At 46.0% G+C, this 13,304-nt stretch overlaps 1 protein-coding gene across 6 annotated transcripts in view; it reads right to left on the reverse strand.

Moving 5' to 3' along the window:
* Window positions 1–13,304, reverse strand: part of LOC115155733 (LIM and senescent cell antigen-like-containing domain protein 1) — a 71,851-nt gene that overhangs the window by 10,891 nt on the left and 47,656 nt on the right. For all 6 annotated transcript variants that reach the window (XM_029702636.1, XM_029702638.1, XM_029702639.1 and 3 more), the window contains exons 2-5: window positions 11,616–11,775; window positions 4,337–4,403; window positions 3,994–4,114; window positions 3,618–3,767 (exon numbers count right to left, since the gene is read on the reverse strand). In XM_029702636.1, the coding sequence (XP_029558496.1) occupies window positions 3,618–3,767; window positions 3,994–4,114; window positions 4,337–4,403; window positions 11,616–11,775 (498 nt within the window). The remainder of the gene's footprint in view (window positions 1–3,617; window positions 3,768–3,993; window positions 4,115–4,336; window positions 4,404–11,615; window positions 11,776–13,304) is intronic.

Consider the following 13,304-nt stretch of genomic DNA (forward strand, 5'->3'; position numbering starts at 1 on the left):
GATGTCAAGCAAAGAGGCACTGAGTTTGAAGGTAGGCCTTGAAATACATCCACAGGTACACATCCAATTGACTCAAGTGATGTCAATTAGCCTATCAGAAGCTTCTAAAGCCATGACATCATTTTCAGGAATTTTCCAAGCTGTTTAAAGGCACAGTCAACTTAGTGTATGTACACTTCTGACCCACTGGAATTGTGATACAGTGAATTATAAGTGAAATAATCTGTCTGTTAACAAGTGTTGGAAAAATTGCTTGTGTCATGCACAAAGTAGATGTCCTAACCGACTTGTCAAAGCTATAGTTTGTTAACAAGACATTTGTGGAGTGGTTGAAAAATGAGTTTTAATGACTCCAACCTAAGTGTATGTAAACCTCCGACTTCAACTGTACATGCTGAAATGCATCTGCGGGGCTGCTTATGTTGGTCAAACTAAACAAGAATTTAAACTCCTCATCGCAGAACATTACACCTTGATCAGCATCATTGCATCAATGCAGCGTAATAAATTCTGTCGTCAAACTTGTTTCATTAATACAAAATTGTTACTGGATATATGTGCAACAAAAGTTCAACATTCACCTTTTCATACAATCTGTCAAGTCTAGCATACAATTTGATGCATACATTGGATAAATCCAACACATGCACCACACAGAAAGCACTGCGCTGCATCTGCAACTCAAGGTTGCAAGGCAAACAGTGTTACATTGGATATTAATGTAAAAATGTATTTCTGTTGTACCAAAACGCAAAAATGCTGTTGGTCAGATCGAGGTGTTACGCCGCACCGATAGTGTCTTTGTGCAAAATAGTAAGCAGCATCATCTGTATATGTGTGCAACAAAAGTTCAACATTCACTTTGCTACTATTTCTGTCAAGACGTCTACTCATACAGTTTGACACATACGTTCGATATATCCAAGGTATGCACCACACAGAAGGCACTGCAACTTTAATAATACTCTCGGTGTGATCAAGGCATAAGGCTGCTATATTCCTAATAAAAACACAGACTATGCTATTGCGCGACACTGCATAGAAGCTAACCATGGCTCACCTTCCTGCTCTTTGTAGCCATAAACACTTCCACATTTCACCAAGAGGAGGTGACATTGTACGTAAACTAAAACAGAGGCATTCTGGCAGTACTCAGACACTGTGGATCCTAAGGGTCTAAGATGATTTTTCACTGTCATCGTTTCTATAATGTTGTTGCCTTGATTTTTTGGGGTCTCTGTATCTCTGGATTTACAGACACCCAAATATCATCTATATTGAACTGGCCTATTGATTAACGAGACACACTATTTTTATTATCAGATCAAACTGTATTAGTCACATGTGCCAAATACAAGAGGTGTAGACCTTACAGTGAAATGCTTACTTACAAGCCCTAACCAACAATGCAGTTTAAAAAAATAAGATTACGACTAAGAAATAGAAGTAAAAAATAATTAAAGAGCAGCAGTAAAATAACAATAGCGAGGCTATATACAGGGGGTACCGGTACAGAGTCAATGTGTGGGGGCACCGGTTAGTTGAGGTAATTGAGGTAATATGTACATGTAGGTAGAGTTATTAAAGTGAATATACATAGATAATAACAGAGAGTAGCAGCGGTGTAAAAGGGGGGCAATGCAAATAGTCTGGGTAGCCATTTGATTAGATGTTCTGGAGTCTTATGGCTTAGGGGTAGAAGCTGTTTAGAAGCCTTTTGGACCTAGACTTGGCGCTCTGGTACCGCTTGCCGTGCGGTAGCAGAGAGAACAGTCTATGACTAGGGTGGCTGGAGTCTTTGACAATTTTGAGGGTCTTCATCTGACACCGCCTTGTGTAGAGATCCTGGATGGCAGGAAGCTTGGTCCCAGTGATGTACTGGGCCATACGCACTACCCTCTGTAGTGCCTTGCGGTTGGTGGCCGAGCAGTTGCCATACCAGGCAGGGATGCAACCAGTCAGGATGCTCTCGATGGTGCAGCTGTAAAACCTTTTGAGGATCTGAGGACCCATGCCAAATCTTTACAGTCTCCTGAGGGGGAATAGGTTTTGCCGTGCCCTCTTCACGACTGTCTTGGTGTGCTTGGACCATGTTAGTTTGTTGGTGATATGGACACCAAGGAACTTGAAGCTCTCAACCTGTTCCACTACAGCCCCGTCAATGAGAATGGGGGCGGGCTCGGTCCTCTTTTTACTGTAGTCCAGGGATCATCTCCTTTGTCTTGATCACGTTGAGGGAGAGGTTGTTGTCCTGGCACCACACGGCCAGGTCTCTGACCTCCTCCCTATAGGCTGTTTCGTCATTGTCGGTGATCAGGCCTACCACTGTTTTGTCATCTGCAAACTTTATGATGGTGTTGGAGTCGTGCCTGGCCGTGCAGTCATGAGTGAACAGGGAGTACAGGAGGGGACTGAGTACGCACCCCTGAGGGGCCTCCGTGTTGAGGATCAGCGTGGCGGATGTGTTGTTACCTACCCTTACCACCTGGGGGCGGCCCGTCAGGAAGTCCAGGATCCAGTTGCAGAGGGAGGTGTTTAGTCCCAGGGTCCTTAGCTTAGTGATGAGCTTTGCGGGCACTATGGTGTTGAACGCTGAGCTGTAGTCAATGAACAGCATTCTCACGTAGGTGTTCCTTTTGTCCAGGTAGGAAAGGGCAGTGTGGAGTGCAATAGAGATTGCATCATCTGTGGATCTGTTAGGGCGGTATGCAAATTGGAGTGGGTCTAGGGTTTCTGGGATAATGGTGTTGATGTGAGCTATGACCAGCCTTTCAAAGCACTTCATGGCTACAGACATGAGTGCTACAGGTCCGTAGTCATTTAGGCAGGTTACCTTAGTGTTCTTGGGCACAGGCACTATGGTGGTCTGCTTAAAACATGTTGGTATTACAGACTCGAGCAGGGAGAGGTTGAAAATGTCAGTGAAGACACTTGCCAGTTGGTCAGCGCATGCTCGCAGTACACGTCCTGGTAATCCGTCTGGCCCTGCGGTCTTGTAATAATAATAATACTATTATTAGTATTATTTTGTGTTATAATTTGCCATTTACCTTGAAACATATCATCATTATTATTTTCTTACATTGTTGTGTCTCAATGGGCAACTAGGCTATAAATTGGAGCTAAGTGCAATGGTCAGGTCACTCCGAGGAAGACGTCAGCTTGAAGTAGAAATGTCAGTCACGTGTTCCATCCTGATCAATGGACTAAGGTGAGCTAAAATATATCAATCTCTGCTTTTTTTGTTGAGTGCTCCAACTCCTTTCTACCACAAATTAGTATTTTTGGAAGTTTTTCTTGGTAAGCCCTTCTCATAATTTTTGTCATTGTTGTTGAGCACCCCTCCTTTCCTTTGTTTGCTGAAGCGAAGGCCCATCTGAACTGTAGGCTACAGTACATGTATAGGTTGTATACAGGTTGTGTAGAAGTTGAGTAAAGATTTGGCAGGGGTTGTATTCATACCACTAGGTTTATGTAGAGGGTGTGTGAAGTTTGTGTGGTGATTTAGCAGTGTTTGGGTTTAGGTTGAATGCAGGTTGTATAAATATTGTGTTTTGGTTGAGTAGTACTTGTATATAGGGTTTGTAGAGTTGTTTTTAGATTGCTAGCATGAGTACCCGCAGTTGTTGCAGTTGAAGTGGTCCGGGTGGTAGGGGTCGTTCTTGAACAGCAGCGGCTGCTCCTCGATGATGGCGTGGCACTTCTGACAGATGTACTTCCCCAGACCACGGGCTTTCTCACGGTTATGACACGGGCGACACAGGTGTCTGAAGGAGAGAGATAGAGAGTGATATACATGTTGGTAAAGAGAGCTCAGCCTGACCCAGAGGCTGAAATAATGTTGCTACATTAAACTACAGGAGGGTGTTAACAGTGTGTGGGATTTCTCCTTGCTTTATAAAAGCTATGCAGCGGAAAAGTTGCTGTCCCCTATCCCATGGTGTTAAATCAGTAATGGCTGATCAGTGATCTAGTCCAAGTCTCTGGACTGACCTGCCGGCGTTCTTAACGAAGCCCACGTCAGCCAGCACGGCCTGGCAGAGGTCACAGCAGAAACAGTCAGGGTGCCAGCTGTTGTTCATCGCCTTGATCACACGACCAATGATAAACTCCCCTGGGAGGAGGAGATAGAATATAACAGGTGCACACACATATCCACCTGTTAATATAGAGAGAAATAACTAAAGAAAGCAATTAGCGATAGAAGTCTACCCAGTTGTGTCTAGGGCTGAAGGTGAGGGAAGCAGGGTTAAAAGAGACCAAATATGACCTTAAGCTTCAGACAACACCACCAGTGTTAATAATTCTACTGTGTAGGTGCAGTTCCTGTACTCACCACACTGGTGGCAGCAGGGAGCAAACAGCATCTGGAAGTCGTGCTCGCAGTACTTCCTGCCCTCAAACTGCAGAAGAAGAGAACAAGCATCAGAATTAGTCAATGATTAGAACATACCGTAGCCATAGATAGACCTGTACGTCTACAGATCTGTCTGTGGCTATGATCTCCCTTTCGGGGAACAGCTCTGGGGTCCCTAGTGTCAGCTGGAGGTGTGTCTGGCCTCCTGTCTGTTCTGCTGCCCCTAAAAAGCCAGACAGACAGACAGAACGAGAGAGAGAGTGGGATAACTCAGAGACAACCCACTGGGTACCGACATCATTTCTACATCTAGTTTTGATTTACATTTGGTTGAGTTGTCATCTAACTTGAATTCAACCTGAAATCAATAACAAATGTCACCACGTCATTGTATTTAGATTCAAAGTTGAGTGAAATCCAATCATTTTTCTACGTTGATTCAACGCCATCAAATGTTTTTGTTGTTGTTGAAATCACGTGAAAACAACATTGATTCTACCAGTTTCTGCCCAGTGGGAAGATTCTAATGGGCCAGTAATGCATTAGGCTGAGTGCTGTGAGGTTGGGAGTCGATCCAGTTAATACACTTTACCCAATATCAAATTTGTGACAGGAAGTGAAGGTGTCTCCGTCCTTAGCTTCTTATATTACCACCTGTATCAAATACATATAATATCATATTTTGTTGTTTTCTGCATGAGGGCCATGTAAGCAAAGTTGTAATACATCTAATTTAAAGCTGGAATCTGCATTTGGTGAAATAGTGCCACTGGTCGCCCTAGTTATTGTTGTTATTGTTTTTGTTTCTGAAAGTAGGAGAGAAGTACTACAGTCTGCTGTTCTATCGCACGTCCAATGATGTCCGAGGGGAAAAAACGGAGTTTGTTGTTATATCGCAAACAGACGTGGCAGTTCCACCGCTATGGATTCCAGGAGGCTAACACAATAAATGTCTCTAGGACAAGGGGCTTGGGTTTACTTCAGGCTAGACACTGTTGTATAGAATGAGATGGGTGAGAGCTATATTTACACAGGCAGTCAATTCTGATCCTTTGCACAATTATGGGCAAAAGAGCTGATCTGATTGGTCTAAAGACCAATTAGTAAAAAAGAAAAGATCAGAATTGGGCTGCCTGTGTAAACACAGTCTAAGTAATGTTCCTTCTAATTTGTTGGGGCACTGAGCGGAAACTTGAACGTTGTGAGAATGTTGTGCAACTTCTGGCACACGTTTACAGTGAACACTGAGGCTGTACCCTGTACAGCTATTTGAGCATAATGTAGGCCTACCAACAAAACCAGTGGAGCAAATGGAAATAGCTTTTCATTTCTATGATATAGCCTACGTTAGCATATATGTGGTGTTAACGCAGGCCTACATTGCATGAGACTTTTAAAAATGTTTTTACATGATGAAGGGCTTGACATTAATGAATTATTTTTTACTTGGGTCTGTAACACCATGGGCCAAATAGGTGACTGTAAATTGCTTTGCATTGTGCTGTATGATGCAAGAAACCACTTTACAAAATAAAATGTATTATTATTACCATACAGAGAATTAGATAATGTAGGCTACCCCTCTGCTTATTGGCTTATTTGCATATTCAAGCCTGTCTCAAAATTCAACACTGCCCATTTAATTAAGACAAGCTTTTTACCTGACTGGCTTTTCAAAGACTGCTTGAAATGTAGCCTACAGGTTTTGTGCTCTTGTAGGAAGCAGGAACTCCCCATTGCTGACCTACCCACGCTCTGATCTGAAAAGTGCATTCACTCACGGGTGATTGAAAGACCGCTCGTGGGCTACCCTGGCCAGTGGCGACCAATCATTGGGGTAATAAAGCCGCATACAAACATGGTCTCTTTTTTGCTTTCTTAAGGCAGCTCCAAAATGCAGGTGTTTCAGCCTAGCTCAGTGCTTTCTGTGGTGTTGGGGCAGCCAGCGTAAAATACGGAGCGTTGGGGTTGGTAATGTTCTCTGGTTGCACCGTGATTGGCTCAGTGTCACTCATGGGGACACTACATCACCACAAAATCTATAGGGAGAGCTCGAAAATTCAAGCCCCTTGCGTGCTGCCATAGATTTACATTAGAAGTGCCTAACCAGGGAGGCTCAATGTCATTGGCCACAGATAAAATTGTCAAATCATGTTATATCTACAGTTGCTTTGATAATGTCAAGATCATACTTTCAAAATCTTAGCTAGCAAGCAGTCATCATCATGAATCAAGTTGCCAATCTACTGGCAAATAGTTTTCAATCCTTGTCATATGAAGAAAAATTATAAATAAAACGTATCGGACACAAACATTATACAAGTTGGAAATTGCAAATTCAACAATGAGTGGTTTGGAAGGAATCAGTGGCTAACTGAAAGCTTTGCAAAGTGTTGGGTTCTTAGAATATGGAATGTTACCTTTTCATGTCACTGATGGAGGGCTAAGGTTGAGGGTCTACACCAGAAGTTAAGGGTTGTAGGAGGAAGGTATATAGTGGGTGCAACTAAGCTTGGAATGTGTTGAGTGCAGGGAAGTGATTACATGTGGCAGGCATTGATAAGGAGAGACGGGTGGAGATCTTAGAAACTAACAATGTCACTGAGGGAGAGAGGGTAATGTATTACGTTTACATTATGTCAGGGTATGTTATTGTTAGCCATCAGAGATCCTCTGGGAGGAGAAGAGACACACAGTCTGGTATCAATAACCATGACAGCCTTGAGTTGGGGAGGAGTGAGCACTTTGGGGTAGAGGTCAGGTCAGATGAAGTGAGGAAGAACAGATATCACTAAGGTTCTGTCTAGCAACAGAGATGCATTGGCTGTTCGGATGTGGAGGAGGAGACTCAGCCTAGGAAAAAGGGTTAAATATCAGTGCTTGTGTGAAATGTTTTTGTCTGAATTACAGCTGTAATGACCCTTTGGGAAGAATTAAACTTGGTTAAGCTTGTCTAGTGTCCGTGAGTTATTTACTCTAAAAGATGTTAGCCTAACAAAAGCAATCACTAGCCTGCTATTCAGTGGAGAGGGTGTGTGGTCCAAGTCTGGGTTTACAGGTCTCTTTTCTAAGCTTAAAAGGATAAACATTCAACACCATAGGTCAGAGGTTGAATACATTGGCCATGCTGTCAATCCAGCATGACTTCTGCCGCGTTCAAAACAACTGGGAACTCAGAACTGGGAAATCTCAGACTTCAGTGAGCTCAAAACAACTGGGAACTCAGAACTGGGAAATCTCAGACTTCAGTGAGCTCAAAACAACTGGGAACTCAGAACTGGGAAATCTCAGACTTCAGTGAGCTCAAGACAACTGGGAACTCAGAACTGGGATATCTCAGACTTCAGTGAGCTCAAGACAACTGGGAACTGAAAAAAACTAGCGACGACTGGGAAAATAACGTTTTGAACGGTCATCCAACTCGGAACTCCAAGTACTCAGGCTTCTTTCTTGAGCTCCGACCTGAAGATCACTGACGTCAGGATTCAACCTTGTTTTTTCCCGAGTTCCAAGTTGTCTTGAAAGCAACATAAATGCAGAGAATGCCAGACTTTGATGACAAAGTTTGATGACAAAATTTGTCCACAAGAAGGACCACTGCCACACCTTCCATTTCAAGTGAGCACAGAAGAAGGTGAGTCCAAAAATGTATTGTATGCTACTGCATAATGATGTAATATGCCAGGGAGATATTTATACGGTAGCTAAGAAATTAATACTAAGTTTATGTTGTGTAGTAAGCTGTTAGTAGCCCATGTGCTTCACCCTAATAATTTGGTCCCTTTCCCCCTTATAACTTAGTCTACTATTCTGCCTGGGTGGTGCACATGTTGCATATAGCCTGTTTTAGAGAAATGTAATCATTAAATATTTTAAGAGCTTTCATTGTCTGCTTATATGCCCCCTTTATTTATCCTACGGTTCTGACTTGGTGTACATGGAGAATACTGTAAGAATGGCCCATGTTCTGAATTCTGTCTCTGTACATTTCAAAGGTGCTGAACAAATAGTTATATTGACTACGTCCACCCTAGCTCGCTTATTAATGTCTTTATCGAAATTACGGATTGCCTCTTATCCTCTCATCGTTCCCTTATGCTATAGTTTGTACTGCTCAATTGTCAGCAGGAACCACATTTGTTTAAGCAAGTCAGCCATATCAGCTATTCTTTTAAAAAGAAAGTAAATGAGGCTGAATGAACTGTTTCGCTGCCAGAAAAGGCTCTCCTGATAGCCAGGTGTAGCAGTGGTAAGGATTCACTCCATGGTGCTGAAAAGAAAGCTGATAGTAGAGAGGGAGAGAGGAGAGAGGGTCTGGTGGTAGAGAGGGAGAGAGGAGAGAGGGTCTGATGGTAGAGAGGAGAGAGGGTCTGATGGTAGAAGAGAGAGGGTCTGGTGGTAGAGAGGAGAGAGGGTCTGATGGTAGAAGAGAGAGGGTCTGGTGGTAGAGAGGAGAGAGGGTCTGATGGTAGAGAGGGAGAGAGGAGAGAGGGTCTGATGGTAGAGAGGGAGAGAGGAGAGAGGGTCTGATGGTAGAGAGAGGAGAGAGGGTCTGATGGTAGAGAGAGGAGAGAGGGTCTGATGGTAGAGAGGAGAGAGGGTCTGATGGTAGAGAGGAGAGAGGAGAGAGGGTCTGATGGTAGAGAGGAGAGAGGAGAGAGGGTCTGATGGTAGAGAGGAGAGAGGGTCTGATGGTAGAGAGGGAAAGAGGAGAGAGGGTCTGATGGTAGAGAGGAGAGAGGGTCTGATGGTAGAGAGGGAGAGAGGAGAGAGGGTCTGATGGTAGAGAGGGGAGAGAGGAGAGAGGGTCTGATGGTAGAGAGGGAGAGAGGAGAGAGGGTCTGATGGTAGAGAGGAGAGAGGGTCTGATGGTAGAGAGGAGAGAGGGTCTGATGGTAGAGAGGAGAGAGGAGAGAGGGTCTGATGGTAGAGAGGAGAGAGGAGAGAGGGTCTGATGGTAGAGAGGAGAGAGGGTCTGATGGTAGAGAGGGAAAGAGGAGAGAGGGTCTGATGGTAGAGAGGAGAGAGGGTCTGATGGTAGAGAGGGAGAGAGGAGAGATGGTCTGATGGTAGAGAGGAGAGAGGGTCTGATGGTAGAGAGAGGAGAGAGGGTCTGATGGTAGAGGAGAGAGGGTCTGATGGTAGAGGAGAGAGGAGAGAGGGTCTGATGGTAGAGAGGAGAGAGGGTCTGATGGGAGAGAGGAGAGAGGAGAGAGGGTCTGATCATAGAGAGGAGAGTGGAGAGAGGGTCTGATGGTAGAGAGGGAGAGAGGAGAGAGGGCCTGATGGTAGAGAGGAGAGAGGGTCTGATGGTAGAGAGGAGAGAGGTTCTGATGGTAGAGAGGGAGAGAGGAGAGAGGGTCTGATGGTAGAGAGGGAGAGAGGAGAGAGGGTCTGATGGTAGAGAGGAGAGAGGGTCTGATGGTAGAGAGGGAGAGAGGAGAGAGGGTCTGATGGTAGAGCGGGAGAGAGGAGAGAGGGTCTGATGTTAGAGAGGAGAGAGGGTCTGATGGTAGAGAGGGAGAGAGGAGAGAGGGTCTGATGGTAGAGAGGGAGAGAGGAGAGAGGGTCTGATGGGAGAGAGGAGAGAGGGTCTGATGGGAGAGAGGAGAGAGGAGAGAGGGTCTGATCATAGAGAAGAGAGTGGAGAGAGGGTCTGATGGTAGAGAGGGAGAGAGGGCCTGATGGTAGAGAGGAGAGAGGGTCTGATGGTAGAGAGGAGAGAGGTTCTGATGGTAGAGAGGGAGAGAGGAGAGAGGGTCTGATGGTAGAGAGGGAGAGAGGAGAGAGGGTCTGATGGTAGAGAGGAGAGAGGGTCTGATGGTAGAGAGGGAGAGAGGAGAGAGGGTCTGATGGTAGAGAGGAGAGAGGGTCTGATGGTAGAGCGGGAGAGAGGAGAGAGGGTCTGATGGTAGAGAGGGAGAGAGGAGAGAGGGTCTGATGGTAGAGAGGAGAGAGGAGAGAGGGTCTGATGGGAGAGAGGAGAGAGGGTCTGATGGGAGAGAGGAGAGAGGAGAGAGGGTCTGATCGTAGAGAGGAGAGAGGGTCTGATGGTAGAGAGGAGAGAGGGTCTGATGGTAGAGAGGAGAGAGGTTCTGATGGTAGAGAGGGAGAGAGGAGAGAGGGTCTGATGGTAGAGAGGGAGAGGGAGAGAGGGTCTGATGTTAGAGAGAGGAGAGAGGGTCTGATGTTAGAGAGGAGAGAGGGTCTGATGGTAGAGAGGGAGAGAGGAGAGAGGGTCTGATGGTAGAGAGGAGAGAGGAGAGAGGGTCTGATGGTAGAGAGGAGAGAGGGTCTGATGGTAGAGAGGAGAGAGGGTCTGATGGTAGAGAGGAGAGAGGGTCTGATGGTAGAGAGGAGAGAGGGTCTGATGGTAGAGAGGAGAGAGGGTCTGATGGTAGAGAGGGAGAGAGGAGAGAGGGTCTGATGGTAGAGAGGAGAGGGTCTGATGGTAGAGAGAGGAGAGAGGGTCTGATGGTAGAGGAGAGAGGGTCTGATGGTAGAGAGGAGAGAGGGTCTGATGGGAGAGAGGAGAGAGGAGAGAGGGTCTGATCATAGAGAGGAGAGTGGAGAGAGGGTCTGATGGTAGAGAGGAGAGAGGGTCTGATGGTAGAGAGGAGAGAGGTTCTGATGGTAGAGAGGAGAGAGGTTCTGATGGTAGAGAGGGAGAGAGGAGAGAGGGTCTGATGGTAGAGAGGGAGAGAGGGGAGAGGGTCTGATGGTAGAGAGGGAGAGAGGAGAGAGGGTCTGATGGTAGAGAGGAGAGAGGGTCTGATGGTAGAGAGGAGAGAGGTTCTGATGGTAGAGAGGGAGAGAGGAGAGAGGGTCTGATGGTAGAGAGGGAGAGAGGAGAGAGGGTCTGATGGTAGAGAGGAGAGAGGGTCTGATGGTAGAGAGGGAGAGAGGAGAGAGAGTCTGATGGTAGAGAGGAGAGAGGGTCTGATGGTAGAGAGGAGAGAGGGTCTGATGGTAGAGAGGAGAGAGGAGAGAGGGTCTTATGGTAGAGAGGAGAGAGGGTCTGATGGTAGAGAGAGAGGGTCTGATGGTAGAGAGGAGAGAGGAGAGAGGGTCTGATGGTAGAGAGGAGAGAGGGTCTGATGGTAGAGAGAGGAGAGGGTCTGATGGTAGAGAGAGGAGAGGGTCTGATGGTAGAGAGAGGAGAGAGGGTCTGATGGTAGAGAGGAGAGAGGAGAGAGGGTCTGATGGTAGAGAGGAGAGAGGGTCTGATGGTAAGAGGGGTACAGTAAGTGAATGTCACCTCATAGAAGAGACCCTCAGAGAACTGTTGGAAGCACTGAGCACAGACGAAGCATCCCTCATGGTACAGCTCCCCGTTACTGTTGACGATCTTCTCCGCCGGGGCAAAGCCACTCTTACAGCGCTCACACATCGCATTGGCCAGGGCACTGGCCATGTTGCTGAGAGGGGAGAGAGAGAAGAGAGGGGAGAGAGAGGAGAGAGAGAGGGGAGAGAGAGAGGGGAGAGAGAGAGAGGAGAGAGAGAGAGAGAGAGAGAGAGAGAGAGGAGAGAGAGAGAGAGAGAGAGGAGAGAGAGAGAGAGAGAGAGAGAGAGAAGAGAGGGGAGAGAGAGGAGAGAGAGAGGAGAGAGAGAGAGAGAGAGAGAGAGAGAGAGAGAGAAGGAAGACGAGAGTTTACATTCAGTATTCTTTTAATTTTTTCTAAAAAGGGAAAGAACAGGTCATAGAGTGAGTAACGTCACAATGAACACAGTGTAGAACCCTATTGGCTAGCCACACCACAGCTGAAGCACATTCATCACCCAACGCACAGAAGTAATAGTGTCTCTCTTTTCACAACACACCCAGCTGGAGGTTGTATTCAGTGTTTGGAGATCAGGGTGGGTAAATGAGTGAGGAGAGCTGACACATTCCCTCATAGACATACAGGCACGTACACACATAAGGATTCTCAGGCCAGCTCCCACTAAACCTTCTAGTGTGGGCTTTGGTCCAACCCGGCCTATCATAGCTTCAGACACAGAAAGGAAATCTGGGAAATCTAAATATTTTGTTTTCATGGGAGAAGCACCCTCCCATCTGTCCTGGATTAACACATATTAACTGAGATGCTGACAGTGTGTGTCAAATCTAATCAAATCAAAATGTATTTGTCAAATGCTCCGAATACAACAAGTGTAGACCTTACCGTGAAATGCTTACTTACAAGCCCTTAACCAACAATGCAGTTTTAAGAAAATAGAGTTACACAAACTAACAATAAGAGGCTATATTTTTTTCATTTAACCTTTATTTAACTAGACAAGTCAGTTAAGAACAAATTCTTATTTACAATGATGGCCTGCCCCAGCCAAACTTAACCCAGACGACGCAGGGCCAATTGTGCGTCGCCCTATGGGATTCCCGATCACGGTCGGTTGTGATATAGTCCGGGATCGAACCTGGGTCTGTAGTGATGCCTCTAGCACTGTGATGCACTGCCTTAGACCGCTGCGCTACTCAGGATCCCTTAATATACAGGGGGTACTGGTACCGAGTCAATGTGTGGGGGTACAGGTTAGTCAAGGTAATTTTTACATGTAGGTAGGGGTAAAGTGACTTTGCATAATAATAAACAGTGAGTAGCAGTAGGTTCAACCTGCTCCACTACCACGTCGATGAGAATGGGGGAGTATGAAATGTATGCATTCACTACTGTAAGTCGCTCTGGATAAGAGCGTCTGCTAAATGACTAAAAATGTAAATGTAAAAAATATTTGGCTCTCCTTTTCCTGTAGTCCACGATCATCTCCTTTGTCTTGCTCACGTTGAGGGAGAGGTTGTTGTCCTGGCACCACACTGCCAGATCTCTGACCTCCTCCCTATAGGCTGTCTCATTGTTGTCGGTGATCAGACCTACCCCCGTTGTGGCCACGCAGTCGGGGGTGAGCAGGGAGTACAAGAGGGGACTAAGCACGCACCCTTGAGGGG

This window comes from Salmo trutta, chromosome 20 (assembly GCF_901001165.1).
Source record: "Salmo trutta chromosome 20, fSalTru1.1, whole genome shotgun sequence".
NCBI classification, from domain to species: domain Eukaryota; kingdom Metazoa; phylum Chordata; class Actinopteri; order Salmoniformes; family Salmonidae; genus Salmo; species Salmo trutta.